At 40.5% G+C, this 27,869-nt stretch overlaps 2 protein-coding genes across 2 annotated transcripts in view; one reads left to right on the forward strand and one right to left on the reverse strand.

Annotated features, from left to right (window-relative positions):
* The window catches only part of PolA1 (DNA polymerase alpha catalytic subunit), a gene marked incomplete at its 5' end in the record, with an annotated part of 75,067 nt that overhangs the window by 12,854 nt on the left and 34,344 nt on the right, over nt 1-27,869 (reverse strand). The window contains 7 exon segments of the mRNA XM_076192657.1: nt 1,920-2,101; nt 2,753-2,927; nt 3,406-3,567; nt 20,865-20,967; nt 23,797-24,002; nt 24,249-24,388; nt 24,654-24,762. Coding sequence (XP_076048772.1) covers nt 1,920-2,101; nt 2,753-2,927; nt 3,406-3,567; nt 20,865-20,967; nt 23,797-24,002; nt 24,249-24,388; nt 24,654-24,762 — 1,077 coding nt within the window.
* Nucleotides 24,846-27,295, forward strand: LOC143029747 (uncharacterized). The gene is made up of 2 exons (XM_076192650.1): nt 24,846-25,424; nt 25,590-27,295. The coding sequence occupies exons 1-2, from the start codon at nt 25,217-25,219 to the stop codon at nt 27,059-27,061; spliced, it is 1,680 nt and encodes a 559-aa protein (XP_076048765.1). The 5' UTR covers nt 24,846-25,216; the 3' UTR covers nt 27,062-27,295.

Below are 27,869 nucleotides of genomic sequence, written 5' to 3' on the forward strand. Positions count from 1 at the left end.
GCTTATGGGAGGATCTTGATTGAGAGGATTAGGAGAGGAAGAGAGGGAGTAATTGGTGAGGAATAGTGTGGATTTAGAACGGGTAGAGGTTGTGTAGATCAGATCTTTGTGGAAAGACAGATATGTGAGAAAGCTATAGGAAAGGGGAAGGATGTTTTTTGGACTTTTATGGATCTGGAAAATGCTTACGATAGGGTAGACAGAAAGGCAATGTGGGAGGTCATGCAGATATATGGGATAGGAGGAAAGCTTCTACGAGCTGTCAAGAGTTTTTATAAGAGTAGTAGAGCTTGTGTCAGGATTGGTAATGGAGAGAGTGAGTGGTTTGAGGTAAAGGTGGGACTTCGTCAAGGATGCATTATGTCACCCTGGCTGTTCAACTTATACTTGGATGGGGTAGTGCGAGAGGTAAATGCAAGGGTAGTGGGTCAGGGATTGGAGATGGTTAAAGAAAATGGAGAAAAGTGGGAGGTGAAACAGCTGTTGTTTGCTGACGACACTGCACTTGTGGCAGGATCGGAGGAGGGATTGAGGAAGTTGGTGACAGAGTTTGGGAGAGTATGTGATAGAAGAAAGCTAAAGATAAATGTGGGTAAAAGTAAGGTGATGAGATGTACAAGGGGTGGAAGTGGCAGTAGACTGGAAGTGAGCATTAAGGGAGAGCGACTGGAGGAAGTGGATAGTTTTAGATACTTGGGTGCAAATGTGGTAGGAAAAGGTGGAGTGAAGGTGGAGGTAGAATGTAGATTGAGAGAAGCGAGTAAATGCCTTGGTGGATTGAAGAGTGTAATGAGGAATAGACATTTGGGAATGGATGCTAAGAGGAGACTGTATGAAGGAGTGATTGTGCCAACAGCACTGTATGGGGCAGAAACATGGAACATAAGAGAGGAAGAGAGAAGGAGTTTGAATGTGTTTGAGATGAGGTGTCTGACAAGTATGATGGGGGTTACTAGGCTAGATAGAGTGAGAAATGAGGAGGTGAAGAGGAGAACGGGGGTGGAAAGGGAGTTGGGAGATAGGGTTGATGAAAGAGTATTAGGATGGTTTGGACACATGGAAAGAATGAGTGAAGAAAGACTAGTAAAAGAGGTATGGAAGGCAGATGTGGAGGGAGTGAACATGAGGGGACGTCCTAGGATGAGATGGATGGATGGGGTGAAGGGGGCTTTGGGGAAGAGGGGAATGTCTGTTGAGGATGGACGGGAGAGGACAGAAGACAGGGGTGAATGGAGAATGGTTGTATATGGATGATGTTGTGATGCATGAGATGGAATGGGCGGGGGGATGGAGGGGTGAGGTAGTATGTGTGAGCAAAATTTGACGCAGCCCAAAGGGATTTCTCCCCATCTTCTCCTTTTATGCATGGGGGGGTCGCCGATTTAATGAAGCGGCCTTGCTGTGGATGTACTGTATCTGGCAACACTGCTTCTGACCCAGGGCAGTGGACAAGGTGCAGGGATGACTCGTCATCCAGGAGGTGCTAAGATAAGAGGGAGGGTGGAGGGGTGTGGAGTGTTTTCAGGGATGGAATGGGTGGGAATGATTTTATGCCTTTTCCTTTTTGGCTACCTCCCTTGTAAGGGGGAAAAAGCCTTGGTATGTGTATATGTATGTATATATTTTTTTGCATTTCACCTTTCATATCCAGTGTAAGAGAGAAATTACTTGATAATGAGGGCAAAAGCAGGCTGCCAAATGGATTGATAGAACTGCTCAAATCATGCCCAGATTTAATACAGTAAATAAAAAACATCAAATTGTGACACCCTCATCTGTCTTTCATATTCCTCACAACTTTGTTTTTCCTCATGTCCTCCAAAATTAATACTTTTAGTTTCTTCCAACTCAAGCATGAATCTATCTCTTTTTACCACTTTCACATAGAACTGAATTCAAAATAGGCAAATCTTGCTTACCACTCCTCTGAAGGCCCCATCCATGGATATAATTGTGTCACACTGGGCTGAGGGACACATGAAAGTAAAACGTTCACAGGAGCGATATCTTTCTTCATCAGAAATTTGTTCTCCAGCCATTTCTTCATCCTCCTCCCCATCACCATAATGACGTGACTGCTTGTAACCACTTGGGTCTAGTCCTGTGGATTGAAATTCATTAGACATTAGATATAATGATCAGCACCTATTTTTTCTTTCCTCTTCATGGCATTCACCCAAGGATTTGAACTCTTATCTCTTGTGCATGAAAGGGGAAAGGGCCTTTTGGTATACACATGTATATACTAATTACTGGGTGCCCTTTCTTATAATCTCTGAATATGCAACAATGTGGTAATCAAATATGTAACCTATACACATTAATGTATACTATAAGACCTTTCCTCCCTTATAAGTGGGATGGCCAAGTCAAAGCATACACACACATTTCACCCATACCCATTCAACACCCATTTGTTGTCCCTTTTATCTTAGCTCCTTGTAGATGAAGGGTCATCTCTGTCCCCTACCCAGTTAGGCATATGGGATGAATAAGAGAAAAAAGACGATAAAATGAATGTGGAAAGTAGAAGTGGTGTGAACTTCAGGGTAAGACAAAATGAGATGGATGGATGGAAGGGGTGAAGGAGACCCTGGGTACATGGAGAGTGTCTGTTGAATAGGAAAGGGAGAGTGCGAGAGATAGTTGTGAGTGGAGTGGGGTGAATGGAGAGTGATTGTGAATAAATTGATATGGCCTAAAATGATATACATTGGCAATATTCATCCACAAGCAAAATACAATAAATTACCTAAACACTCTGCAATCCGTGCTGCATCTGTGCCATCAATAGGGTCACATAAACGAGAAACTACCGGATGAATCTGATGAGCCAGGTAGTAGTTCTTGTCAATGGTTAAAGTTGAGTTGGTTTTGACCTCATCCACATGGTATGCTCTTTGCATAGCGGCAAGGTTGCTACTGTCCTGAAGTTTGCATATGGATTAATCTTCAAGTCTTAAATCACAAGACTGCATGTCTGGTAAATAGTTATATGATAACTCTTTCATTATATTGATATACTTTACTTTCTTATGGCTGATACAGATTGATAAATGGGATATCTCCTACATGATATGACCATTTCAGTCATTAACTACTTAAGTATGACTCAAATTCTTGTGCGCAGCATTGGTTGCCATATGTAATTTGCATCACACTACTTGCATTACAAAATATAAAGTTACTGCTATATAACTCATTCTCTTTTACTCTGAGTAAAAATAAACAGAAAATGTGATCAAACCAGTTCGCAGAATCCCCAGTTGCGCTTCATAATGCCTATGTAGGTATCATTGTACCAAAGTGGTTAACAAAATTGTAACACACATTTTGCTGGAGATTCCAAGTGAAAAATTCCAACTTAATATTAATGACAAATCAATTCCTGTGGGCATCACTTACCTCACAAATTATATATTGAACAGTATCGCCTTGCTTTAACTTTTTCCCACCTCTGGAGTTGACTCTTATGGCAACTTGAACATGGGGAAGGGATTTCTTGTCTGGATAGTCTTCAGGGTTCTTCGTTAATTGCTTTGTGATGGCAAGCATATCCAGGCCAACCTGATGAAATATAATCATAATAGTAACATGTTAAATGACTAAGATTCTTTCCATTACAAAGGATTACAAACGCGGAGCATGCCGACAGGAAAACTTTTGGTCCATATCTAGGTCGGATGTGAAAAAAAAAAATCTTGATAATAAATAAATAAAAACTATAATAATGTAAATAACAAATAAAATACATAAATAAATGCATAGGTATAGTTAAAAAAAAAACAGGTAAATAGTAAATAACAATAAATTGATATATACAGTGCCCGCAAAAAAAATGTACACACTAAGGTTTTTTGGATAATAAAATGCAAAAGTATTACTTTCATGGGTTTTATTCACACTTTATATTTACAAATATTTTCATTTAGTATTTGGTCATGTTTCCTTTGACCTTCAACACCATCTCAAGTCTCTTAGGCATCGATGTAGCGAGGTTCTCGAAGTATGCGAGGTCCCTCTGCACCCAGTACTTCTTCAGCTCGGAAATACTAGCGGGTCACGACTTTTCCACCTCGTGTTTCATGATGTTCCACGCATTTTCTATCGGGTTCAAGTCCAGGGAATTACCAGGCCACTCTAAAACAGCGATATTGTGGTCATCAAGGAAAGTTTTCACTGCTTTGGACTTGTGGGTAGGAGCACCATCTTGCATGAAAAAATCGCACTCGTGAATGTTCCAAAATGTCAGTAAATGTTCTCTTAGCACTTCAATATAATTTGCGGATTTCATTGTAATGTTTTTAGGAAGAAAATAAAGCCCCCCCCCCTGCCCTTGTTCCCACTAAAGGCACCCCATACCATAACACTGTCAGGGTGCTTCACCGTTTTAACTGTGAAGCGAGGATCGTACCGCGACACAGAACTGGGGCGACGGACCACTTTTGAGCCGCCCCTAACAAGCCGAAAAGTACTCTCATCGCTGAACATTACTTTTTTCCACTGTTCAGGGGTCCAATCTTTGTATTTCTTGCAGAACTTCACCCTCTTCTTCTTCATCGCCTCTGTCAGGAGGGGTTTTTTTTGGCGGCGCGGCGAGCAGGGAGTTTCAGATCTTTTTGCAGGTGGTGTTGAATCGTCCGAACAGACACCTTCTTCAGGAGGTCAGGGTGTTTCTCCTTTAGTTCCACGGCAGTAATGGATGGTTCAGCTAACACCTCACGCTTCAAGACCTTGTCTGTTCGTGGGCTGGTCTTTCTTGGTGCTCCAGAGCCCTTCTTTCGTGGTGGAATGGTGCCGGGTGGGACGCTGGCGGCTGCCTTCTTCAGGTTGTAGATGACCCTTCTTGTCACCTTCAGGTCTACGGCCACGCATATCACAGACCACCCCTGCTCCAGTGGGGTGATGGTACGAGTCTTCTCCTCCATTGTAAGTTTATTTCGTCCCATTATGGCGAGTGGTTGTGAGTTATAGGGCATCAAAGTTGGTGAGCAAGTGCAAAAGCGGGCACTGAGGAGCGCGTAAATTTAATCCCCACTCACCGAGCTTTTGAAGCTCACTGATGCTTGCTGTGGCAGGGAAGCATGACGTCAGCCTATCATGTGGGTGCTACGTCACTCCCTAGCTCCTCCCACTATTCCTATGGTGGGAACGCAATAAAAATGTACACGCAGTTTCGCGTGTGTACATTTTTATTGCTGTGAAAATGTGTACTTTTTTTTTTGTGGCCACTGTACATACATACATATACCAAGGCTTTTTCCCCCTTACAAGGGAGGTAGCCAAAAAGAAAAAGGCATAAAATCATTCCCACCCATTCCATCCCTGAATACACTCCACACCCCTCCACCCTCCCTCTTATCTTAGCACCTCCTGAATGACGGGTCATCCCTGCACCTTGTTCACTGCCCTGGGTCAGAAGCAGTGTCACAAGACACAGCACATCCACAGCAAGGCCGCTTCATTAAATCGGCGACCCCCCCTCTCCGTCCCCCCATTGCATAAAATGAGAGGACAGGGAGAAATCCCTTCGGGCTGCGTCAAAATTGACATATAACTAATAATAAATGAAAATCAAACAGACAAATGATAACAAAACAAAAACAAATAATATAAAATAAATTATAATCATTACAGCATCTTGCTTAGGTGTTTATCTAAATGATTCATAAAAATTTGAACTGAACTACATTGCACGACCTGTGCAGGAAGTTTATTCCATTCATTAACTACACAGTTCGCAAAGTTGTTTCTACCTACTTCCAAATTGAATCTATTTCCGGACAGTTTGAGACCATTGTTTCTTGTCTGATTCTCATTCAATGTGAAAATTTTGTCACTTTTGATGTTGTCAATTCCCTTTAGAATCTTAAAGACCTGTATCAAGTTCACCTCTGAGTCTACGCTTTTTTAGGGAAAACAGATTCATATGTTTTAGTCGATTTTCGTTTGATTTATTTTTTATATTTGGAATCAGTTTTGTGGCTTGCCGTTGTACTTTTTCCAGTCTGTCAATGTCTTTAATGAGATTCGGTGACCATACGGAAACAGTATATTCCAAACGTGGACGAACTAATGATTTATGTAGCTTGTTAATGAGTGATGGACTTTTGAAATCAAAAGATGGCGCAATCAGACCCAGAATCTTATTTGCTTTCTCAGAGGCTGAAATACACTGCTTGGATGATTTGAGGTTGTTACTGATAATTACGCCGAGATCTTTTTCACTATCCACTTTTGTTAACGAATTTCCAAATAACTTGTAATCGTACTTACTGTTATTTTTACCTATGTGCATTACCTTGCATTTACTTGTGTTAAATTTCATTAGCCACTTTTCAGACCATTGCTGTAATTTATCTAAATCTTCTTGAATATCTAATTGGTTTAAGTGATCATTTGCCATTCCTCACAGTTTTGTATCATCAGCAAATTTGGAAACAGTAGATTTTAGTCCATGGTCTATATCATTTATATATACTATGAATAGAAGTGGCCCAAGAACGGAACCCTGAGGAACTCCACTTGTAACATTTTTCCATTCAACCAATTACTAGTCCAACCTAATAGGCTACCACTTATTCCGTGTAAAGCTAATTTAGTAAGTAGTCTTTCGTGTGGGACGGTATCAAAAGCTTTTGCAAAGTCTAGATATATTAAATCTATATTGCTTCTTTTGTCATAATTCGAGATAACTGTATTGTAGAATTCGAGTAAGTTAGTCACGCAAGAACGTTTCCGTCTGAAACCATGCTGGCTATCATTTATCAAACGGTTACTTTCTAAATGATGTTCGATAGCATCTCTGATGATAGTTTCCATTATTTTTCCTACGATTGAAGTCAAACTTATAGGCCTATATTTATTTGGCTTCTTTTTGTCACCTTTTTTGAATATGGGAGTAACGTTAGCTAGCTTCCATTCTCTTGGGACATCTCTGGATATGATGGATTTCTTGAAAATAATTTCTAATGGAACAACAATCTCATTTTTCATTTCCTTTAAGATTCTTGGATGCCAACCCTCACGCCCTGGTGTTTTATTATCTTTGAGTTTATCTATACACCTTTTAATTTTTTCTTTTGTTATATTTACCGTAGTAAGTTTACCCTAGACTTTTCACAGGTTTCAGTTTGGAGTTCACTTTGAGGTGTTCATTTACGAATACCGAGCTAAAATAATTGTTTAAGATATTACACATTCCTTCATTTGAATATTCAAGTTGACCGTCGGCAAATAACAGTGGACCAATGTGATTCCTAACAACCTTTTTATCTCTAATGTAACTATAGAATTCTTTGGGATTCTCTTTGGATTTATCAGCGATGTTCATTTCGTATTGTCGTTTTCTTTTTCTTATTGTCTAGGGTGGGAAATGGTCCAATCGATGGAGTGGTTGGGAAGTGTGGAGTTCCAGGAAAGAATCGTAGTGGAGAGTTGATGGTGGAAATGTGTCTAGAAAGAGAGTTGATGATAGCAAATACAGTGTTTCGGAAGAAAGTCAAGCATAAGTACACATGGGAGAGGGTGGTGGAGGGAAGGGTGGTAGATAGAGCGCTAATGGATTATGTAGTGGTAAATAGGATTATGATAGGAAGAGTTAAGGATGTACATGTGCTAAGGGGAGAGGGTGGGGGAATATCAGATCATTTTTTGGTGGAAGGTAAGCTGAGAGTGGAGTATAGATGGAGAAGGAGGAAAGGGACAAAAGGTAGGGAGGTTCTTAGAGTGAACTCCTTGAATGAAAAGGAAAAGGAGAAGGAGTACGAAAAGAAGCTGAAGGAGGAGTGGGAGGGAGTAAAGGATAGAGCAGAGATGGGTGTGGAGGAGGAATGGGGATGGTTCAAGGAGGGAGTCTTAAAGTGTGCAAGGATGGTGTGTGGAACAAGAAGGACAGGGGGAAATAGAAGAAAGGGTAGTGAATGGTGGGATGAGGAAACAAAGAAGGTTGTAGAAGAGAAGAAGCGAGCATTCACAGATTGGTTACAAAAGAGGACAGGGGAGTCATATGAGACGTACAAAGAAAAGAAAAGAGAAGTAAAGCAAAAGGTAAAGGAGGCAAAGAGGAGAGCAGATGTGAAATGGGGTAGGAGTGACAGAAAATTTTGAAAGTAATAAAAAGATGTTTTGGAAAGAAATTAAGAGAGGAAGAGGAGGCGAATCAAGTAGGGAAGAAAAGGTAAAAGGTACAGATGGAGAGTTGATAATGGAAGAGATGGCAGTGAGGGGAAGATGGGCAGAATATTTTAGGGAGTTGCTGAATGTGAAGGAGGATAGGGAAGGAAAGATAGCTGCAGTGGGAAATGCGAAGAAAATGAGAGTGATGAGTGAGGAGAATGGAGGAGAAATAAGGATGGATGAGGTGAAGGCAGTTGTAAAGATAATGAAAGCAGGTAAGGCACCTGGTCTGGATGGATGTCATGCAGAATGTCTGAAAAAGGGAGGTTCAGTGATGGTGGACTGGTTGGTGAGGTTATTTAATGTTTGCTGGAGAGAGGGTAGAGTACCGGAGGACTGGAGTAGTGCCTGTATAGTTCCTCTTTACAAGGGAAAAGGGGACAAGTGTGAATGTAGTAATTTCAGAGGGATTAGCCTGTTGAGTGTAGTAGGGAAGGCTTATGGGAGGATCTTAATTGAGAGGATTAGGAGAGGAACAGAAGGAGTAATTGGTGAGGAACAGTGTGGATTTAGGACGGGTAGAGGTTGTGTAGATCAGATCTTTGTGGTAAGACAGATATGTGAGAAAGCTATAGGAAAGGGGAAGGATGTTTTTTGGGCTTTTATGGATCTGGAAAAGGCTTATGATAGGGTAGACAGAAAGGCACTGTGGGAGGTTATGCAGATTTATGGGATAGGAGGAAAGCTTTTGGGAGCTGTTAAGAGTTTTTATGAGAGTAGTAGAGCATGTGTTAGGATTGGAAATGGAGAGAGTGAGTGGTTTGAAGTAAAGGTGGGACTTCGTCAAGGATGCGTTATGTCGCCCTGGCTGTTCAACTTATACATGGATGGGGTGGTGCGAGAGGTGAATGCTAGGGTAGTGAGTCAGGGATTGGAGATGGTTAAAGAAAATGGAGAAAAGTGGGAGGTGAGCCAGCTGTTGTTTGCGGACGACACTGCGCTTGTGGCAGGGTCAGAGGAGGGATTGAGGAAGCTGGTGGCAGAGTTTGGGAGAGTATGTGATAGAAGAAAGCTAAAGATAAATGTGGGTAAAAGTAAGGTGATGAGATGTACAAGGGGTGAAAGTGGCAGTAGACTGGAAGTGAACATTAAGGGAGAGCGACTGGAGGAAGTGGATAGTTTTAGATACTTGGGTGCAAGTGTAGCAGGAAAAGGTGGAGTGAGGGTGGAGGTAGACTGTAGATTGAGAGAAGCGAGTAAATGCCTTGGTGGTTTAAAGAGTGTAATGAGGAATAGACATTTGGGAATGGATGCGAAGAGGAGACTGTATGAAGGAGTGATTGTGCCAACAGCACTGTATGGGGCAGAAACGTGGAACATAAGAGAAGAAGAGAGAAGGAGTTTGAATGTGTTTGAGATGAGGTGTCTGAGAAGTATGGTGGGGGTTACTAGGCTGGATAGAGTGAGAAATGAGGAGGTGAGGAGGAGAACAGGGGTGAAAAAGGATTTGGGAGATAGGGTTGATGAAAGAATATTAGGATGGTTTGGACACATGGAAAGAATGAGTGAAGAAAGACTAGTAAAAGAGGTATGGAAGGCAGATGTGGAGGGAGTGAACATGAGGGGACGTCCTAGGATGAGGTGGATGGATGGGGTGAAGGGGGCTTTGGGGAAGAGGGGAATGTCTGTTGAGGAAGGAAGGGAGAGGACGGAAGACAGAGGTGAGTGGAGAATGGTTGTATATGGATGATGTTGTGACTGCATGAGGAGGAATGGGAGGGGGTGGGGTAGTATGTGTGAGTAAATTTTGACGCAGCCCGAAGGGAATTCTCCCCGTCCTCGCCTTATATGCAAAGGGGGACGGAGAGGGGGGGGGGGGGGGTCGCCGATTAAATGAAGCGGCCTTGCTGTGGATGTACTGTGTCTTGCGACACTGCTTCTGACCCAGGGCGGTGGGCAGGGTGCAGGGATGACCCGTCATCCAGGAGGTGCTCAGATGAGAGGAAGGGCGGGAGGGGTGTGGAGTGTATTTAGGGATGAAATGGGTGGGAGTGTTTTTATGCCTTTCCCTTTTTGGCTACCTCCCTTGGAAGGGGGAAAAAGGCTTGGTATATGTATGTATGTATGTCTTTTTTAAATCTCTCTGTATTGATACATAACTTTCATAGTCATTAGATGCACCCGAGCACTTATATTTCTTATAAACCTGTCTCTTTTTAGCAATACTTTTTTCAGTTTTTTTGTCGAGCCACTTTGGGCGAGCCTGATTTGGGGGATGTCTGTCCTTAAAAGGAATGTAAGTTTGAATCATCTTAGTGAGTGTATTTTGAAAAATTTCCCACATCTGATCTACAGGTCTTTCGTTTAATTTTGCCTCCCAGTCTGTAAGCTGAAGCTCCTGACGTAGTCCTATGAACTGAGCTTTACTGAAATCGGGTATTTTAGAAACACAAGTATCTATTCTAAAAAATTTTAGGAGATTGAATCTAAGTTGTGATCGCTATTTGCAACAGATTCACCGACTTCTACATCAGTTACTATGCTTTCGCGGATAGTGATCAATAGATCGAGTAAGTTTCCATATCTTGTGGGCTCTTTTATATGCTGAATTAACCCCTTCCATACGGTGCCGCACACGTAGGCGTCATGGACTTAGATCTCGGTGGCAGCAGCCAATGCCAGCCGTACGACGTGTCGTAATAATACTCGCATCATAAAATATAGTCACCGCTTATATCGATCGTTCTCTCTTCACCCGTGAATTTTGATAACCATAGAAAATGCGATTACAAAAGAATTAGAAAGAATGTCATTATGGAGGGGCGACTACAATAAATATAATCAAGACGCCGATATGGCAGCCTCGCGAATACACTCGCTCCCCATGACGCCTACGTGTGCGGCACCGTATGGAAGGGGTTAAGTAATTGTCACTAAGAAAATCAATCAAGCGACTACCTATATGGCCATGTTCAAGGGTCATCCAATCAATGTCAGTAAAATTGAAATCACCCATTATCAATAAATCCCGGTTGCAGAAACTAGACAGTTCTTGAAATAACAGTTTGTCGTCTACTAATGATAATGTCTTTGGCCTATATATTACACCTATATTCATTTTTTGTCCATTTGTTTGGGTTAACTCAACCCACAAACTATCATATGCATCCTGTTTCACTTTCTCTAAAACACAAGCATGAACATTGTTTTTAACGTACAACAGAACACCCCCACCTTTCTTGTGGTTTCTATCCTGATGAAAGTGTTTAAATCCTGCAATATTAAATTCAGCTTTGAACTCTGTACCATTTAACCATGTCTCAGTTATTCCTATCATATCGAGATTTTCGCTTTTGACATACGCCTGTATTTCTTGAAATTTGTTCCTAATACTACGAGCATTAAAGTACATGGTTTTAAGAAACTTGTGATTATTTCTTTTTGACACATTTTGAGTTTCAATATCATGTCTTACATTATCATTTTGTTTTTTATTTATATCTTGCTCTATATTGTTATTTGGTCCTTCATTGACATTCAATGCCTCATTAATATTTCTCCCATCAAAATTAACACTTCCCCCATCACGGACATCTGGTCCATCACGGTCATCCGATCTCATTTGTACATTTTGTCCCCCTACGTCACCGTGATTCACGCCGGCCTCCCGTCGTTCATTGACATTATGTCCGGCATCCCTTCCTAAAATTATATTTTGTCCTCCAGTGACATTATATCCTACCGTGATATTTTTTCCTCCACTATAATTACATCCCATCATGATCATTTGTCTTCCACTGTCATTACATCCCATCATGATATTTTGGCCTTCATTGACATTCTGTCCGGTATCCCTTCCTCAAATTATATCCTACTGTGATATTTTCTCCTCCATTATCATTACATCCTATCGTGATATTTTGTCCTCCACTATCATTACTTCCCATCATGATCTTTTGTCCTCCACTGTCATTACATCCCATTGCGATATTTTGTCCTATGACATTACATCCTAATGTAACATTTCATCCTTTACCGACATTATATCCTAAAATTATATTTTGTCCTATACTGGCACATTGTTCTACATTAATGCTATACTCTACACTGTTTTCCCATGTACATTCTATTTCCCCTTCCCTTTGGGCTTCTACCCTAAAAAAGGAGCTAGTTCATTACAAACTCCCACAATGAGGTTTGTAAGAACATTTTTGTCTTTGTGGGTAAGGTGGATCCCATCAGAAGCGTAAAGGTCATGGCGCCTAGAAAAGAGATACCAAGGATCAAGAAAGTGGTATCCCAATTGTGTGCACAACTGCTATACCCTATCATTGATCCCTATGGCTCTACTGTTCCAACATGAGCCTGCGTAGATCCTCAGGAGGATCCCACAGACTACGTGACAGCTCCCATGTTCCTTCATCTCCTGAAGGAGGACCTTGTAATTCCGAACAAGTTCCTCTGATCTCACCCTACCTACATCGTTACTTCCCGTATGAACAATCGTAATCGTGTTCTTCCGTCCTTGCTCCCTGATGGACTGGGTACAATTGGCGATCCCACGGCCCGGTTGACATACAAGCTTGCAACGTCGCTTAGTCTTCCGCTGCAGGATATCGTCATAGCCTCGCACCATGGAGTCCCCCACCACCAAGAACTCCTGGTTTTCAGCCACTTCATCCTCCAGTAGAGCAAAATGACTGGCTAGAGACAGCAGTTGCTCCACAGGGCACACGTCTACCGAACACGGGCTCGACAAACGGGACCCCACGGAGCGCCACTCGCTCACGGCAGTGACAGTAGGGGAAGAAGTGGAACGCTCTTTGGGTTGTGGGGAGGGTTCACTCTTCTCACGGAGCGCACTCCTGAGAAGACGAATTTCCTCCTCACACATCCTGAGACGGACCTCTAGGTTCACGCAACCTTCACAAGCCATTTCGCTCCTCCTTTAGCAATAAAAACGGCAAAGAGAAAATACAAATCAACGACAAAAAAGCGGTCTCTAATAAACTAAATACGCGAAGCTTACTTTGCTTACCTTATACTATTTCTCCTACCTTTGGAGTACAGTAACAGAAACTTGTTTTGAATTTAAATAGAACACTGCACTTTATTATCTTAAATCTGTAACTGTATAGCACTATACGTATACAATTACAAAAACACAACACAATCACTTAACACTATTCGGAGATATAGATTTCACAGGTATTTGCTAGCTGGTGTCTGTGCAGAAAAACGAGCTCTCTAGCAGAGGTCACGAGCATTCTTCCTATTCCCATATATAGTGTTGATTACACAAATTGTACATGGTCAATACTTTAGAGATTTTTAGTAATATTCCTGTAGTGGATGTACATGATGCAAAGGGACCCAGCATTTCAAGGGTGTGGAAGGTCAGTTTATGTGCCAAGGGCTTTCTTCCTCTTTCAAAGGATATAGCCAAGTCAAAAGGCATGTACCCACTCCCACCCATAGATGGTTAGTGAAATAATAAAATAATGGTTGCTTTGAGTTTCACTTATTGGAAAACCCACAACTGGCAATTCCTGGGCCATCCGACAAATATCTCTGGGTGGAAACTTGGAAATATTATGTGTTGCAATGGTGTACAGTGGTACCTCTACTTATGAAAGGCTCTACATACGAAATTTTCAGGTTACGAAACACTTCTTCGGAAAAATATTGCCTCTTGTTACGAAAGAAATTTCAGGATACGAAAGGCGAAAATTTCAAAATACGCGCTGCTACTCACAGCTCCCAGAGTCCACCGAACGTAAACATACTTGTAGCATCCTGTATCTTGGTTTGAAAGTGGCGCGTCCGAGCTGCTCTGCCATTGGCTATTGCCCAGCATCTTCCTGGCATCCCATTGGCTAGGAGGGACCTCTGTGTGTATGTGCGTATACCCAGAATCCTCTTCGTTTTCCCGTCGGCCCACGAGGATCACCGAAGCCTCAGTCTCACACTAGCGAAATTCAGTAAAGCACGAAGTGTTCGGACAGTTTTTTGTCAGCTTTTGTTAGTATTTATTGCAACTTTACGTGTGTGTATTAACTTTTATTCACTATGGGCCCCAAGAAAGTGATGGAGAAAAGTGGTGAGAAGAAGAGAGTTTTGTCCATACAAACAAAGCAAGAGATAATAGAAAAGTACGAAAAAGGGATGCGTTTGGTTGATCTCGCCAAAGAATATGGCCGTAATCCATCTATGATCGGCACGGTATTAAAACAAAAGGAAGCCCTAAAAGCTACGACTCCTTCCAAAGGCCTCTCTGTCATTTCGAAGAGGAGGTCGGCAGTGAACAATGAGATGGAGAGGTTGTTACTCGTGTGGATAAAGGAGAAAGAGATAGCTGGAGACACAGTGACCGAGACCATAATTTGCGAAAAGGCGACCGCCATCTTTAATGACCTCGTAAAGATGGATGCAGGCGAGGGAACTTCGGCGCAAGAACCACACCAGGAGTTTAAGGCATCGTGTGGGTGGTTCGAGAAGTTCAAAAGGAGGACTGGAATTCACTCTGTTGTTCGGCATGGCGAGGCATCTAGCGCCGACCAGAAAGCAGCCGACGAATTTGTGCGAAAATTTGAACAATTGGTGATCGATGAAGGCTACGTTGCACAGCAAGTTTTTAATTGTGACGAGACTGGCCTTTTTTGGAAAAAGATGCCTCGCCGTACCTTCATCACAGTAGAAGAGAAAAAAATGCCAGGCCACAAGCCCATGAAGGACTGCCTTACACTTGCCCTTTGTGCCAATGCCAGTGGGGATTGTAAAATCAAGCCCCTGCTGGTGTACCACTCCGAAAATCCCAGAGCATTTAAGGCCCACAAAATATTAAAAGAAAAACTTCAGGTGCTATGGAGGGCCAATGCCAAGGCCTGGGTTACCAGACAATTTTTTGTTGAGTGGGTCAATTTGGTTTCTGGCCCTGCTGTTAAGAGGTACCTAGAGGAGAACAATCTCCCCATCAAGTGCCTCCTCATTCTCGATAATGCACCTGCCCACCCGCCCGGCCTCGAAGATGATATCCTGGAGGAGTTCTCATTTATTAAGGTGCTGTACCTCCCACCTAACACCACCTCTATCCTCCAGCCTATGGACCAACAAGTCATTTCGAATTTCAAGAAACTCTACACGAAACACTTGTTCAAGAGGTGTTTCGACATCACTGAAAACACCCAGCTTACCCTTCGTGAGTTTTGGAAGCAGCACTTCGATATTGTTGTTTGCCTCAAGACAATCGTCATGGCTTGGCAGGAGGTGACCAGGCATACCCTTAATGCGGCTTGGAGAAAGCTGTGGCCCGATGCTGTTGCCCCACGAGATTTTGAGGGGTTCAAGGTGGAGTTGGAGGGTAAAGTTGAACCTGAAGTTGACGAAATTGTTTCGCTGGGAAAGTCCATGGGGCTTGAGGTGAATGACGAGGACATCGACGAGTTGATTCAGTAGCACCACGAGGAGCTTTCAACGGAGGAGCTGAGGGAGTTGGAGGCAATGCAACACACGGAAGTGCAGGAGGAGTTCAGTAAAGATGAAGAGGAGGCAGCCATTATTCCGACAGCCCGAATAAAAGACATTTTAGGAAAATTCTATGAAGTTTCGGAATTTGTTGAAAAGAATCACCCAGAAAAAGTGTTCACTAGTCGGGCTATCGCTCACTATGATGATGTTTGCCTTGCACATTTTCGAAAGATTGTTAAAAGCCGACAAAAGCAAACGACCTTGGATCGGTTCTTTACAAAACGTCAGGCAAAAACCACTGCTGAGAGTGAACCTGAACCGAAGAAGGCGAAAGGTGACAACGATAGCAGTTAAAACAAGAGAAAAATTAAATGCAAAAAAGAAATAAAAAAAATATATATTCTTTACATTATGTACAACTCTCATTTTTATGTTTATTGTGCAGTAATTTCATTCTAACGTATTTGTTACAGGTTTTGATGCATTTTTGTAATTTATGAAAAATTTATGTCTGATTTTTAAGGGGCTTGGAACCAATTAGGGTATTTATAGGGTACATACATACATATACCAAGGCTTTTTCCCCCTTCCAAGGGAGGTAGCCAAAAAGGGAAAGGCACAAAAACACTCCCACCCATTTCATCCCCAAATACACTCCACACCCCTCCCACCCTTCCTCTCATCTGAGCACCTCCTGGATGACGGGTCATCCCTGAACCCTGCCCACCGCCCTGGGTGGGGGAAAAGAATACTGCCACCAAGTTTTCCCACTTGGATCGTAAGAGGCGAGAAGAAAGGGACGGGGAGAGGGACTAGGCATCCTTCTCCCTGTAGCCCCACGGGGCAAATTCCTAAAAATCAAAGGAAAGGCATTTATAGGGTAAAAAGCGTTTCTACTTACGAAATTTTCACGTTACAAAACGATTTCCAGAACGAATTAATTTCGTAAGTAGAGGTACCACTGTACTTACCTACATACATACATATACCAAGGCTTTTTCCCCCTTACCAGGGAGGTAGCCAAAAAGGAAAAGGCATAAAATCATTCCCACCCATTCCATCCCCGAAAACACTCCACACCCCTCCACCCTCCCTCCCATCTTAGCACCTCCTAGATGACAGGTCATCCCTGCACCCTGTCCACTGCCCTGGGTCAGAAGCAGTGTCGCAAGACACAGCACATCCACAGCAAGGCCGCTTCATTAAATCGGCGACCCCCCCCATTTAAAGGAGAGGATGGGGAGAAATCCCTTCGGGCTGCGTCAAAATTTTGCTCACACACACCTCACTCCCCATCCCCCCGTCCATTCCACCTCATGCATCACAACATCTTCCATATACAACCATTCTCCATTCAACATTGTATTTTACGAGAAGAGAGCTATGCTCGTAGTGACCCGCTTTTGTGTCTTTCCACATCCAGTTTGTCCTTAACCACTTCTATCCGGTGACGCCTACATAGGCGTCATGTGGAGCATGTGGAGCAAGTGGGTACGTGATGATGCCGACGTTGGCATCTTGATTATATTCATTGTAGTCGTACCTACGTAACCTCCATTCTCTCTAAACTGGCTTCATTGTATTTTCTATGGTTATCAAATTTCACGGGTGAAAGAGAACGAATGATTGAGCACTGACTTTATTTTTTATAATGCGATTATTATGACGCAACATTGCACATCGGGCAGCTAATGCTGCCAGACGTGCGATGTGCCCAGGAGTGAAGAGGTTAAAGTCATGTATAGTTTTAGCACTCACTGTTTTCTCATTCAGTTTGTTCCAGATATCTATCACTCTGTGTGGGAAGCTATTCTTTTTCAGATCTCTTCTGTAACTGTCCTTTTTAAGTTTCTTCTCGTGTCCTCTTGTTTTTCTTCTGTTCCACTTTAGTGAGTCATCTCTATCAGGAATTTCCATCCCTTTCATGATTCTGTAGATGGTTAGCAAATCACCTTTCTCTTCTTTGTTCAATGGTTGGTAGATTTAGTTTACCCAATCTTTGTTCGTATGTCAAATTGGAGAGTGTTGGTGCCATCTTCATCATTGCTCTAGGAATTCTTCCTAGTTTTTTTAATGTGATTTTTAGAACTAGGTGTCCATAGTGTCGCAGTGTACTCTAATTTTGGTCTTATCAATGTAACTAGTATTTTCTTTACCATTTCTTCATCCATGTAGTCAAAGACTACTTTCATTGATCTTAATAAGTTAAAAGTTTCTCCGACTAATTTGTTGATGTCATGTCATTTGAGAGTTACTCCTAGTTCCCTTTTCGAGTTTACTTTTTTTTACTTCCTTTGTACCAATTTTATATTGACACAATATTCTATTTTTGCTTTTTCCAAATTCAATTATGCTACATTTCTTAATGTTGAAGTTCACTTCACATTTCTGACTCCATTTCCAGACTGTCCAGGTCTTCTTGAAAAGATTTGCAGTTTTCCTTTGTGTGTACTCTCTTTAAGTAGTTTCACATCATCTGCAAAGAAGTTCATATAGTCCACACCTTCATCCATATCATTTACATAAATAGCAAACATTATCGGAACCAATACAGAGCCTTGTGGGACTCCACGTATCATTTCTTCCCAATTTGAGTTCTTGTCTCTGAGTATCACCGCGTTTTTCTCCCGTTCAAGAAATCTTTTATCCATTCCAATAACTTTCCTTGTATTCCACCTATTATTTCAATTTTTTTGTAGCTTTTTGTATGGTACTTTATCAAAATCCTTTTGTAACTCCAAGAAAGCACAATCTGCCCATCCGTCTCTTTCTTGTATAATTTCTATAAATCTTGAGTACATGATCTTCCACTTCTAAAACCAAGTTGTTTAGGATTTAGGATTTAGTTCTCTTCCAAGTGTTTAATCCATTTATTCCTAATAACTTTTTCACATATTTTTGCTACTGTGTTTGTAAGGTATACTGGTCTATAGTTTGTTGGATTTTGTCTCCTTTGTACATTGGTACAATATTTGCATTTTTCCAATCTTGTGGTACTTTTCCTTCTTTGCATGAGAAGTCAATTATCTTGTGTATTTTGTCCATTGGCTACCTCCCTTGTAAGGGGGAAAAAAGCCTTTGTATGTATTTTGTCCATTGGCTACCTCCCTTGTAAGGGGGAAAAAGCCTTCGGTATATGTATGTATTTATTTTGTCCGTTAGTTCATCTATACATTCTCTCAATATCCAGTTCACAATTCCATCTGGCCCATGTGACTTTCTGTCCTCAAGATTTTTTATTTGGTCCCTTATTTCTTTCATTTTGGGGGATCTTTCTTGCTATCCTTCTTCCCAAATTTGTGAGCTTTCAATTATAAATACAGACCTAAAATGCCTGATCATAACTTCAGCTATTTCCACATCATTTATATATTCTTTGTTTCCTTCGCACAGTTTCACTATTTTGTGTTTGTCTTTTAGCTTATCATTTACATATCTGTAAAATAGTTTGGGTTGGTCTATGCATTTGTCTATTATATCTTTTTTTTAGTTTCTTTTTTCCTCCCTGCATATATCTACATATTCGTTTCTCAGTTTGATGTATGTTTGCCATTTGGTCATTTATTTTTTTTTGTAATTTTTTTTCCATCTTTTCCAGACATCGTCTCTTCTATCTTTAGCATCACTACACATTTTGTTATACCAACACTTATGTCATTGACTGAAAGATATAGAAGGAGAGTAATCACCAGCTATCGACTCTCCTTATGTGAAAAGGTGGAAAATACATTATTGATGTTCACAGAGATTTTGGGCCTAGCCCAGAGATTGAGTGTCAGTCCCTCAGAATTCCACCTTATGGAGGTGAAGGGTTTGACAGCTTTCATAAATGGGCATCAGGGAAATGATTCTAAATACTGTCCATCTTTAGGGACCAACACTAGCAGGTAATAACTGATCTCATAAGGTAATCACCAGAGCTGGGTGCATTACTGTTGGACAGGTAGTGATGATGATGTTATGGTTTACCATGACAAACTACCCCCATCAGAAAGCTAGGACAGTACCCCTCACAGAGGGCTTTGTAGCATGGAATTTAACCCCTTCCATACGGTGCCGCACACGTAGGCGTCATGGGGAGCGAGTGTATTCGCGAGGCTGCCATATCGGCGTCTTGATTATATTTATTGTAGTCGCCCCTCCATAATGACATTCTTTCTAATTCTTTTGTAATCGCATTTTCTATGGTTATCAAAACTCACGGGTGAAGAGAGAACGATCGATATAAGCGGTGACTATATTTTATGATGCGAGTATTATTACGACACGTCGTACGGCTGGCATTGGCTGCTGCCACCGAGATCTAAGTCCATGACGCCTACGTGTGCGGCACCGTATGGAAGGGGTTAATGAACCATGCCCTTGGTTCAACTTTGCTGGTGGCAGGATTCGAACTACCAAAAAATCTGGGGTGCATTTCCATCAATGTGTTACCGATTTTCATATGTGTGTATATAAGTGTATATGTATATACATATATGGATATATATATGTATATATATATATATAGATATATATATATATATATATATGACGTGTAATAATACTCGCATCATAAAATATAGTCACCGCTTATATCGATCGTTCTCTCTTTCACCCGTGAATTTTGATAACCATAGAAAATGTGATTAAAGACAGTTTAGTGAGTATGTAAAAATGCAGGGGCAACTACAATAAATATAATCAAGATGCCGATATGGCAGCCTCGCGTATCCACTTGCTCCTCTTGCCGTCTACGTATGCAGCACCGTATGGAAGGGGTTAAGGTCACAAATGGCAGCGGAAGAAATCTTGGCAAGAACAGGATAATTAGCAAGAAACAAACACTATAAAATATATATGGATGAAAAGAGACATAAATGATGAGGAAAAGAAAAATTATGACATTCCAAAATGAAGCTTAAAAAAATAAGAGAGAAAAGAACAGAGACTGAGACAAAACAGTTCTATTGGAGTGTATTAGATATGAGACTGAAAAGATATTATATTGGAAAGAGAGAGAGAGAGAGACAGAATGAGATGGAGGGAATAGAAAATTAAAATTACCTTATACCAACACATATGGATCAATCTCAGGATTACATGAATATTTAGATTACCTCTCAGAAGCAAAACCAGCAGTAGTACACCCAGCTCTGGTAACCACAATACATAACTAGGAGCAAAATATGTCATAGTGACATGACAAAGCTATCTATATAACAATGATTTAAAATTGCTCATAAGGACATCTTATCTATTTACCTTTTGTAATGGTAAAACAAATTTCAAATGCTTACCTTTCCTTCATCCATATTTTTCCTGAGGCTTTCTAGATGACTGTGGATATTTTCTATTCTCTCATCAGGGCCTTGGTCTGACAGAATCTGCTGAATAATGTGCCTAGAGCAAGAAACATCTTAAATAAGATACAACAACTATGAAGAGTACAAAGTAATATTGCAAAAGTACACTTTCAGAAAAAGGAGACAAAACAAACATGGAGAGTTAAACAAAACAACAAATAAGTGATATACAATAATTGTTGTTTTGAATGTCAGTGACTATAAACCTGCAGTTCCACTGTTGAAGGCAAGGGTACTTCCACAGATTTCTCTGGGATACTATCTGCTGTAGCAGTATGCTATTGTTCTGATGTCACCAGATGAAAGTGGGAGGAGTGTAGTTGCTGGTTGTCATGTCTCCATGCATAAGAAAGTGTAAGAAATTAACTAAATTACAGCAATGGTCTGAAAAGTGGCTAATGAAATTTAACACAAGTAAATGCATGGTAATCCACATAGGTAAAAATAACAGTAAGTATGATTACAAGTTATTTGGAAATTCGTTAACAAAAGTGGATAGTGAAAAAGATCTTGGCGTAATTATCAGTAACAACCTCAAATCATCCAAGTAGTGTATTTCAGCCTCTGAGAAGGCAAATAAGATTCTAGGACTGATTGCGCAATCTTTTGATTTAAAAAATCCATCACTCATTAACAAGCTATATAAATCATTAGTTCGTCCACATTTGGAATATGTTGTTTCCGTATGGTCACCGAATCTCATTAAAGACATTGACAGACTGGAAAAAGTACAACGGCGAGCCACAAAACTGATTCCAAATATAAAAAATAAATCATACGAAAATCGACTAAAACATATGAATCTGTTTTCCTTAAAAAAGCGTAGACTCAGAGGTGACTTGATACAGGTCTTTAACCTCTTCAGTACGGTACAAAATCTCGCGGGCAGCATTAGCTGTCAGACGTACGATGTGTCGTAATAATACTCGCATCATAAAATATAGTCACCGCTTATATCGATCGTTCTCTCTTTCACCCGTGAATTTTTATATCCCATAGAAAATGTGATGAAGACAGTTTAGAGAGTATGTCATTACGCAGGGGCAACTACAATAAATATAATCAAGACGCCGATATGGCAGCCTCGCGTATCCACTTGCTCCTCATGCCGCCTACGTGTGCGGCACCGTATGGAAGGGGTTAAGATTTTAAAGGGAATTGACAACATCAAAAGTGACCAAATTTTCACATTGAATGAAAATCAGACAAGAAACAATGGTCTCAAACTGTCCGGAAATAGATTCAATTTGGAAGTGGGAAGAAAGAACTTTGCCAACCGTGTAGTTAATGAATGGAATAAACTTCCTGCACAGGTAGTGCAATGTAGTTCAGTTCGAAGCTTTAAGAATCATTTAAGATAAACACCTAAGCAAGATGCTGTAATGATTATAATTTATTTTATATTAGTTGTTTTTGTTTTGTTTTTATTTGTCTGTCTGACTTTCATTTATTATTAGTTATATGTCAATTGATCATTATTTACTATTTACCTGTTTGTTTATTATTTAACTATACCTATGCATTTACTTATGTATTTTATTTGTTATTTACATTATGGTTTTTATTTGCTATTTTTTTTTTTTTTCGCATCCGACCTAGATATAGACCAAAAGGTCTCCTGTCAGCATGCTCCGCCTTTGTAATCCTTTGTAACTAAACCCAATAGTAGGAGAGAGAGAAAGAGATATCTTGGGCCCAATCTGGAGACCAAGAGTCAGTCCTTCAGGGTTTGAAAATGGGCAGAAGGGAAATTATTTATTATGCCATCCATATTAAAGGGCCATTAAAGGCGGGTACTCATTTTGGGCTCCACAAGAGTAAAATATTTCTTTTAAAGGGCAAGGGTCAATGATTCTACATGCCATCTATTTTCAAAGACCATCACAAGCAGGTACTCAGTCTTTAGCCCAACAAGTGTGAAATGGGGAAAGAATAAATGACAAGGAAGTGCAGGAAGGGCCAAGCATATATTCATAAAGCAAAGGAAGGGCTTTTCCCCCTTATAAGGGGCAAAAGAAAAAGAAGATAAATATTTTTTCATTGTTAATAGTATACTGAATGTTACACTCTTTAATCCACCAAGGCAAATACTCACTTCTCTCAATCTACATTCTACTGCCATCCCCACTCCTCCCTTTCCTGCCACATTCGCACCCAAGTATCTAAAACTATCCACTTCCTCCAGTCTCTCTCTCTTAATGCTCACTTCCAGCCTGCTGTCACTCTCTCCCCTTGTACATCTCATCACCTTACATTTGCCCACATTTATCTTCAGCTTCCTTCTTTCACACACCTTCTCAAACTCTGATACTAACTTCCTCAATCCCTCCTCTGATCCTGCTACAAGCACAGTGTCGTCAGCAAACAACAACTGGCTTATTTCCGACTTTTCTCCAATTTTTTTTAACCATCTCCAACCCTCTACCCGCTACCCTTGCATTCACCTCTCGCACCACCCCATCCATGTATAGATTGAACAGCCAGGGCAACAAAACACATCCCTGATGAAGTCCCACCTTTACCTCAAACCATTCACTCTCTCCATTTCTAATCCTAACACAAGCTCTACTACTCTTGTAAAAACTCCTGACTGCTCTTAACAGCTTTCCTCCTATCCCATATATCTGCAGTACCTCCCACAGTGCCTTCCTGTCTACCCTGTCGTAAGCCTTCTCCAAATCCATAAAAGCCCTAAAAACATCCTTACCTTTTCCTATAGCTTTCTCACATATATGTCTTACCACCCGTGTAAGGGGGAAAAGAAAAAGCCTTTGGTATATGTATGTATACTGAATGTATTAGATATATTAAATATATATTGTTTCTTAGGCAGCTGTGTGTACTTAGTATGAGGCCATGTACCCACCTCCCAGCATCTGAAGCCAACTGAGACCAGTCTCGCCGTACAATGTCCAATCCTTTCAATTCTTGTTCCATGACAACATTGCCATTGGGAAGCTTGGCCACAGTCATAGCAGCATATTTCTTTTTCTTAAGAAGCAACATGTATTTAAATACACCATCCACATCAAGTTCTAGGAGTTTGTACATCTTGTTCACTTCTGCTTTTATCTGTACAAAGAGAAGAAAAATAAGAAAAAAAAATTAAGAAATAAAGAAAGAGGCAAAAGAAAGAGAAGAAGAATATTTCTTTTTTATTGTTAATAGTATACTGAATGTCTTAGTATTCTGTTTTTAAGTACTAGCTTTTCTTTTTTTCTTTTTCAATCAGCCACTATCCACAAAGCATAGTGATTACCTACTAAATATATTACATATTATTCACATCTGGTGAATATGAAATAGACAAAAGTTTACCTTGTGACCTAGCTTAAATACTTGGTCAAAATCATTGCAATTTGTATTTATCATGATGGAATCAGTGTCTCCATAAATAACATCAAAGTTCATCTTCTGAACTAAATCTCTAGTGTTCAGGAGAATCTCTCTACCCTTAGCTGCAAAAATAAATGGGTGATTAAAGTTCATTGTTGGTATATAGATTAGTTTTATTTATTTACATATTCATGAATTAATTCTTCTAAATTAGCTTTAGAAGATGAAATTCTATGAATAAAATCTATGACTTCTGTAGTCATGCATGTGTTTTCAGGATGAATGAATCAAAGAGACAAGGTTGAAGCATGTCAATAGGGCCACAACTTCAATTATTTCTAAAATATATACTACTTATGTCAATAAAGTAAAAATAATTGCACTAACCAGTGACGAGGGCTGCAAGGTGACGAGCAAAAAATCTTGAGTGAGAAAAACCCAGGCAACCATACATACTGTTAGCTGTTAACTTAAGAGCCTTCTGCCTAATATCATACTGAAAAGAGTACCAATCTTATCAACACAATATAACACAGTGTTACAAAATTTTGACTTTTTTCTGTCTTTGGTCAATAAATGTTATTTTCTATTTCCTTTTATCTACAAAGTTAAGAAAATAATGATTATTCTCTTAAAACTTTGATTATTCTAGACTGGCCAGCGATTTTTTTAAACTAGCCTATTATAATAGGCTAGTTTCAATTATCCCCAACAATTCAAACAAATTCCGCACTAATATGGTGGAAAAAAAAATTAAAGAATTTTCTGGATGACTCCAGAACATTCAAAACAATTCTTTCGAAACGTTCCACAAACTTCTAGAACATTCTTGCAACGTAGATGGCAGTATAAATGCAGGGAACGTATGCTAAACGGGTCAGTTTACTTCTAGCCGTCTCTGCGTAGACAATTCGTTCGTCATCAGTCATTCCTATCTGCCTTCTTTCAGCATGGCGTCAAGAGGTTGTAAGCATCCGCCAGACGCATTTTGCTACGTCTGTGGCGAGTTTATCAAAACTAGAGCTAAAAAGTACTCTCTGGAAAGATCACCAAAAATGCGCGAGGCCTACAAAGCATATTTCGGCATGCCTGTTGGGGATCAGGACAAACTTTGGGCACCTCATTTCACCTGCGATCTCTGCAAAAGAACTCTGGAAGGTAAGAAAAAACCTAATATATATATATATATATATATATATATATATAGATATATATATATATATATATATATATATATATATATATAATTTTATTTACAAATAGTTTATAGCAAAATTTATTTGTTTTATTTTTATACTTATGTTTTCATTCTGCTTTTTACAGGTTGGTACAGAGGGGAAAACAGAGCTATGAAATTTGCAGTCCCCCGAATTTGGAGGGAACCAACTGATCACTCAAGCAATTGCTTCTTCTGTATGGTAGACCCTTCCAAACGTCGAGGAGGCAAAAATGCGCCTGCTATCATATATCCTGATCTTCTGTCATCCATTGCGCCAGTGCCACACTGCTCTGAGCTCCCCGTACCCACTCCTCCCATGAGAGAGCAGCAGTGTTTACAAAAGAATAGTAGTTCAGAAGAGCATGAAGACACTGATCCAGAGTTCAGAGACGCAACTGATGACAGAAATCCATACTACCCCAACCAAGAAGACATCAATGACCTCATCAGAGATCTTGGCCTCACGAAGTCAAATGGCGAGCTTTTGACGTCGAGACTCAAGCAGTGGAATTTGCTAGATGAGAGTGTGCACATATCAGGTCAGAGAAAGCGTCACCAGCATTTTTCAAGCTTTTTCACTAGTCAAGATGGGCTTTGCTTTTGCCACAATGTGACCGGTCTGTTTAAGGCAATTGGAATTACCCATAACCCCAAAGAGTGGCGACTCTTTATCGACAGCTCGTGTAGGAGCCTCAAAGCAGTGCTGCTTCATAACGGGACTGTGTACCCATCTCTTCCCCTCGCCCACTCTGTCAAGCTCAAAGAGGAATACAACAGTGTCAAGATTTTGTTAGATGCCTTGAAATATGGAGAGTACTGTTGGGAGGTTATAGGAGACTTCAAAATGCTGGCTTTCCTAATGGGTCTCCAAGGCGGCTTTACCAAGTATCCTTGTTATCTTTGCCTTTGGGACAGCAGGGATACCGTGTCACACTACCTCAAGCGTGACTGGCCACAGCGAACCGAGTTTTGTGTGGGGAAGAACAACGTAAAATGGGAGCCATTGTTGGATCCCAAAAAAGTACTGTTTCCTCCACTACACTTAAAACTGGGCCTTATGAAGCAATTCGTCAGAGCTCTAGATAAAGAGTCTCCAGCTTTCAAATTTCTCCAAGATTTCTTCCCCAAGTTGTCTGCAGCGAAAGTTGAAGCCGGTATCTTTATTGGTCCACAAATAAAAAAGGTAATGGAGTGCAAGGAGTTTCCAAAAAAACTCACAAGGACAGAGAGAGCAGCATGGGACAGCTTTGTTGCAGTAGTTCTTGGCTTCTTGGGGAATCACAAGGCCGAAAACTATGTGGAGCTTGTTGAGACCTTGGTGACAAACTACGGCAAAATGGGTTGCAGGATGTCCCTCAAAGTGCATATCCTTGACACCCATCTTCATAAATTTAAGGAAAACATGGGAGCGTACTCTGAGGAGCAAGGCGAACGCTTCCATCAGGATATTTTGGAATTTGAACGCCGCTACCAAGGGTCTTATAATGAAAATATGATGGGAGACTATATTTGGGGGCAGATTCGTGAAAGTAATCTACAGTATAAGCGTAAATCTAGAAGAACTACTCATTTCTAATGTGTCTATTGTCTCTCTATTGTAAATCTAGAATAAATAAATGCTATTATTGCATTATATCGTTTTGTGTTTGTTTTGTTCAAATCAAATTTCCAATATACCACTTTGTCCCTATGAGAATATGTAAATTTCATAAATATCATTATCCTGAACACAAGAGCAAAATTAGAAATGAATAAAAGTATTTTTTCATGTATTCTGGACATAGGCAATTAGGAAATAACAGTTTCAACTCAAAGACAAAACCTTTGTTACACGGTGTAATCAATGACAGGTATTTCTTAGTGGTGGTTATTGTGTGGTTAAAAGCGGCTCAGTAGTATGCAGCTCATACTTTGGGGCCTATTGGGGGCACCTTTATGGACCAGAGCCACACATAATTTTGTCTGTGATAGAGGAAATCTCTATTCACAGAGAAATGATGCTACAGTAAACCCTTGATATAACGGATGATATGGGGACAGGAGTCTGTCATTATATCCGAAGATTCGTTATAACAGAGGACCCATTATACCCAATGGAAATACCAGACAGATCCGTTATATCCTGAAGTTTGTTCGGTATTAGAAATTACAGTAAACCCTTGATATAACATGATATGGGGACAGGGGTCTGTCGTTCTATCTTAAGATCCATTATAACTGAGGATCCCTCACTTTAACTAATTTTCATCCGTTATAGCGAGGGTTTGTGTAGTCACATTCTTTTAAGGTTATATCCGATATCTGGTATATGAAGGGTCTACTGTACTTTATTATACTGCTGTCTCTCCATTATGCTATCCCCCTATTCATAACACTGTCCTGTA

The sequence above is a fragment of the Oratosquilla oratoria genome, chromosome 11 (genome assembly GCF_046742065.1).
Source record: "Oratosquilla oratoria isolate Oo_2021 chromosome 11, ASM4674206v1, whole genome shotgun sequence".
In the NCBI taxonomy this organism is placed as follows: Eukaryota; Metazoa; Arthropoda; class Malacostraca; order Stomatopoda; family Squillidae; genus Oratosquilla; species Oratosquilla oratoria.

Bases quoted from the DNA above. Each gene is read 5' to 3' on its own strand.
- LOC143029747 (XM_076192650.1), top strand. From the start codon at position 25,217: ATGGCGTCAAGAGGTTGTAAGCATCCGCCAGACGCATTTTGCTACGTC. The intron at 25,425-25,589 runs GTAAGAAAAAAC...TGCTTTTTACAG, and splicing joins CTGCAAAAGAACTCTGGAAG to GTTGGTACAGAGGGGAAAAC.